General features: G+C 44.2%; 1 protein-coding gene across 3 annotated transcripts in view; it reads right to left on the bottom strand.

Annotated features, from left to right (window-relative positions):
- The window catches only part of LOC129839710 (voltage-dependent T-type calcium channel subunit alpha-1I-like), a 73,435-nt gene that overhangs the window by 27,259 nt on the left and 41,176 nt on the right, over positions 1–5,000 (bottom strand). For all 3 annotated transcript variants that reach the window (XM_055907294.1, XM_055907292.1, XM_055907293.1), the window contains exons 24-27: positions 3,255–3,333; positions 2,761–2,882; positions 1,282–1,425; positions 864–1,053 (exon numbers count right to left, since the gene is read on the bottom strand). In XM_055907294.1, the coding sequence (XP_055763269.1) occupies positions 864–1,053; positions 1,282–1,425; positions 2,761–2,882; positions 3,255–3,333 (535 nt within the window). The remainder of the gene's footprint in view (positions 1–863; positions 1,054–1,281; positions 1,426–2,760; positions 2,883–3,254; positions 3,334–5,000) is intronic.

The raw sequence follows: 5,000 nt of genomic DNA, 5'->3' as shown, positions 1-5,000 counted from the left end.
GAAGACCACAATGGATAGAAGAGGATCACAATGGATAGAAGAAGACCACAATGGATAGAAGAAGACCACAATGGATAGAAGAAGACCACAATGGATAGAAGAAGACCACAATGGATAGAAAAGGACCACAATGGATAGAAGAGGATCACAATGGATAAAAGAAGACCACAATGGATAGAAGAAGACCACAATGGATAGAAGAAGACCACAATGGATAGAAGAGGACCACAATGGATAGAAGAAGACCCCAATGGATAGAAGAGGACCACAATGGATAGAAGAAGACCACAATGGAAAGAAGAGGACCACAATGGAAAGTAGAAGACCACAATGGATAGAAGAGGACCACAATGGATAAAAGAAGACCACAATGGATAGAAGAAGACCACAATGGATAGAAGAAGACCACAATGGATAGAAGAGGACCACAATGGATAGAAGAAGACCACAATGGATAGAAGAAGACCACAATGGATAGAAGAGGACCACAATGGATAGAAGAAGACCACAATGGATAGAAGAAGACCACAATGGATAGAAGAGGACCACAATGGATAGAAGAAGACCACAATGGAAAGAAGAGGACCACAATGGATAGAAGAGGACCACAATGGAAATAAACAGTAAACAATGTTTGTGTTCTCATTAATCATTTTAAAATGCATTGTAACCACATGATTGGTTGAGATGTATTTTTAAATTGTCCAATTTTCATTTGTTACATTTATTTGACAGAGACAACGCACATCAATCAACATATCTGTAAATGTGTCAGATTTAGCCGGCTAGCTAGTGGTCCCAGGGCAGGTAGATAAAATAAATAAATCATATTAATATTCATTCAAAAAATCTAATCAAATCACCCCTACATCCAGGCGCTCCAGAGGCCCCAGAAGCTCCAGAGGCTCCAGAGGCCCCAGCCACGAGCAGCCCAGTGCCCAGCCCCCCCATGCAGCAGGTGGGTAGTTGGAGTTGTCCCTGGGCTAGCTCCAGCTCGATCTCTGCATCCATCTCAGCATCCTCCTGGGCCTCTTTGTTTGAGTCGTCCAGGTGCTTCAAGGAAAACAGATCACATGACTTTACTTATCCAACTGTGACATGTTAATGGACTCTTCTGCCATCTTAGCGTCTTTGAGCTTTCTAATAATCCTTCCAGTAATATTGGGAATCTTGTTCTACGTTTAGACATTCAGTTCCACAGCATTGCACAGTGGTGTGTGTCAGTGTGTGTGTGTTTTATGAGGACGGACTGGTCTGCGCTGTGTGTCCCCCATACAGTACCTTCATGAGCACGGCCACCACCACGTTGATGAGGACAAACTGGGCGGTGAGGACGAAGGAGACAAAGTACATGGGAGAGATGAACTGGAGTCCAGCGTGGCACGGGTAGTCACTTGGTCCTGGAGGGCACTCACGCAGGGTGTCCTGGAGGACAGACAGGAAAAAGGAAAATAAACAAACAATACATAGAAAGAAAGAAAGTAAGAAAGAGAGAAAGAAAGATTAAGAAAAAGACAGAAAGAAAGATTAAGAAATAGAAAGAAAGAAAGGGGGTTGAGAGAAAGAAGATTTACAGAGGTAGATTAATTTTCCCAAATGAGGTAGCAATATAACCAATCGAAAATGATTCACTATTATCAACTCCATGTGAATGAGTATTTCATTAGCTAGTCGTCCCTGTCGGTTAAAGGTCAGAGAATAAGTACTTCATTAGGTAGTCGTCTCTGTCGGGTAGAGATCAGAGAATAAGTACTTCATTAGGTAGTCGTCTCTGTCGGTTAGAGATCAGAGAATAAGTACTTCATTAGGTAGTCGTCTCTGTCGGATAGATATCTGTGAATAAGTACTTCATTAGGTAGTCGTCTCTGTCGGATAGATATCTGTGAATAAGTACTTCATTAGGTAGTCGTCTCTGTCGGATAGATATCTGTGAATAAGTACTTCATTAGGTAGTCGTCTCTGTCGGATAGATATCTGTGAATAAGTACTTCATTAGGTAGTCGTCTCTGTCGGATAGATATCTGTGAATAAGTACTTCATTAGGTAGTCGTCTCTGTCGGATAGATATCTGTGAATAAGTACTTCATTAGCTAGTCGTCTCTGTCGGATAGATATCTGTGAATAAGTACTTCATTAGGTAGTCGTCTCTGTCGGATAGATATCTGTTCCATATCAGTCACCTCTCTGCTGCTATGGACAAGAGCATCTGTTAGACTAAAGGACTACATGCATAATTCACAGGATCTGATTGGAAGCCATGGACTTTGTATGATCCCTTCCCCCCGATAGCCGTGTGTCGTGAAAGACCCTCGCTGCACCTTGTTGAAAGCTTTTAGCTCCCACTATAAAACAGATCCATCTGCGCTCTCTCTCTTTCTTCTCTCCCTCTCTCTTTCTTCTCTCCCTCTCTCTCTCTCTTCTCTCCCTCTCTTCTCTCCCTCCCTCTCTTTCTTCTCTCCCTCTCTCTTTCTTCTCTCCCTCTCTCTCTTTCTTCTCTCCCTCTCTCTCTCTCTTCTCTCCCTCTCTCTCTTTCTTCTCTCCCTCTCTCTCTCTCTTCTCTCCCTCTCTCCCTCTCTTCTCTCCCTCCCTCTCTTTCTGTCGGCACAGTCTTGTTCTCATTTTCTGTCCAGCTTCTGTGCTACTTCTGTCTATATTTCTCATGATTCTCTAGTGTTTGAAGTCATAAATGGCCTCCATTTACCATTTTAATTGATTTATTTTATTTGACCCTTATTTTGCCAGACACAGGGTTTTGTGTACCTTCATGATGCCGTTCCAGTTGTCTCCGGTGGAGACCTGGAAGAGGGTGAGAAAGGCCATGCCGAAGTTCTCGAAGGTGGCGTGCCGACTCATGCCCTCACACGGGTAGTCAGCATTACACACTGAGAGATGGAGGGGAGGGAGGGAGAAAGAGAGAGAGAGTGAAGGGAGAAGAGATGTAGAGAAAGGTGGGAGAAGAGATAGATTCATTTATCACTGTTCAACAAAATATTAATAAACATAAAACTTGTTTACTTATTTCTGACAGTTCACTGACATTTTTGAATGAGTATTTGTTTTGGCCCAAAGATAAGGGTATAAAGCCTCAGGATCATTTATTGTTAGCCTAATTATCAAGTATGAGATGTTTTTGACCAGTACAGTACATTTTGGTTTTGCCTTTAGCATTTAATCAAGTATGAGATGTGTTTGTTCAGTACAGTATATTTTCTATTATCTTTAGCTGTTGTAAGGTCCTACTGAAACAGACTCACCCAGCTCTCCAAACAGTTCCACCCCCAGAGCAGCGTAGATGAAGAACAGCAACATAAACAGCAGGCCCAGGTTCCCCACCTGACACACAGACAACCAATCAACAATCAATACAGAGGCAGTCAACCAATCAGCAGTCAATACAGGCTGTCATACTTCCTGCTATGGGAGACATTCAGCCAATCCGTGCTCAATAAGGACAGTTAAACCCCCACAGCAAGGAGTGAAGTACAGTGCAGCAGGTCTGAGTCAAAGCACTGGTTGAAAGTACAGTGGCAACCTTCAACATGAGGTATAACCAGGCTGACATGAGGCCCCACAGTGGCAACTTTCAACATGAGGTATAACTAGGCTGACATGAGGCCCCACAGTGGCAACCTGCAACATGAGGTATAACCAGGCTGACATGAGGCCCCACAGTGGCAACTTTCAACATGAGGTATAACCAGGCTGACATGAGGCCCCACAGTGGCAACCTGCAACATGAGGTATAACCAGGCTGACATGAGGCCCCACAGTGGCAACCTTCAACATGAGGTATAACCAGGCTGACATGAGGCCCCACAGTGGCAACTTTCAACATGAGGTATAACCAGGCTGACATGAGGCCCCACACTAGCAACCTTCAACATGAGGTATAACCAGGCTGACATGAAGCCCCACAGTGGCAACCTTCAACATGAGGTATAACCAGGCTGACATGAGGCTCCACAGTAGCAACCTTCAACATGAGGTATAACCAGGCTGACATGAGGCCCCACAGTGGCAACCTTCAACATGAGGTATAACCAGGCTGACATGAAGCCCCACAGTGGCAACCTTCAACATGAGGTATAACCAGGCTGACATGAGGCCCCACAGTGGCAACCTGCAACATGAGGTATAACCAGGCTGACATTTGGCTCCACAGTGGCAACCTGCAACATGAGGTATAACTAGGCTGACATGAAGCCCCACAGTGGCAACTTTCAACATGAGGTATAACCAGGCTGACATGAGGCCCCACAGTAGCAACCTTCAACATGAGGTATAGCCAGGCTGACATGAGGCCCCCTAAGGACCTTACTGATGGTTATACGGGTGATTGGGCTTGTGACACGAGAAGAAATGGACCTGGACCCAAACAACCCTCCCAACAACAACAACAATGGAAAACCAATGAGGCCTGTCAGGGGAAGATTGGCTGAAAGAAAATAACATGGATAGAAAGCTCATCGATTTGAGGCAGAAAATAATCCAGGGAGAATGCAGGGAGATGTATTATCCTGTGTGTGTGTCTGTGTATGTGTCTGTGCGTTCGTGTGTGTGTGTGTGTGCATACGTACCCGATTGCGTAGGTGTATCTGGGTGTGTGTGTGTGTGTGTGTGTGTTGCTATCCAAGAAGATACAAAGCAAACGTGGTAAAACACCCCAAGGTATCAAGTCAAATGAGAAGAGTTTCTAAGCCTGTGTATATTAACTAGTGGGAGATAGATACTCTCAAAGGAGTGTAAGATAAAATTACATTCTCCTCCGATCAAAGTTTAACAATCCAATTGGTTTTGGCTCAAAGTCAATGGGGAATAAAAAGTGAAAAGTTAATACTCGCGATAAGACGTCTTATTCTCGTAAAAATGAGCGGGTGTCGGAAAATCATCAAAATAGGGGAGGAGGGCAACATGTGTCACAGCCCTACTTCTACCTTGACTTTGTCCAAAGTTGCACCCTATTCCCTATGTAGTACACTACTTATGAACAGCGCCCTATG

Source organism: Salvelinus fontinalis, chromosome 40 (genome assembly GCF_029448725.1).
Source record: "Salvelinus fontinalis isolate EN_2023a chromosome 40, ASM2944872v1, whole genome shotgun sequence".
NCBI classification, from domain to species: domain Eukaryota; kingdom Metazoa; phylum Chordata; class Actinopteri; order Salmoniformes; family Salmonidae; genus Salvelinus; species Salvelinus fontinalis.
The sequence above is the reverse complement of the archived record's forward strand: the minus strand, read 5'-3'. Positions and strand labels throughout refer to the sequence as shown.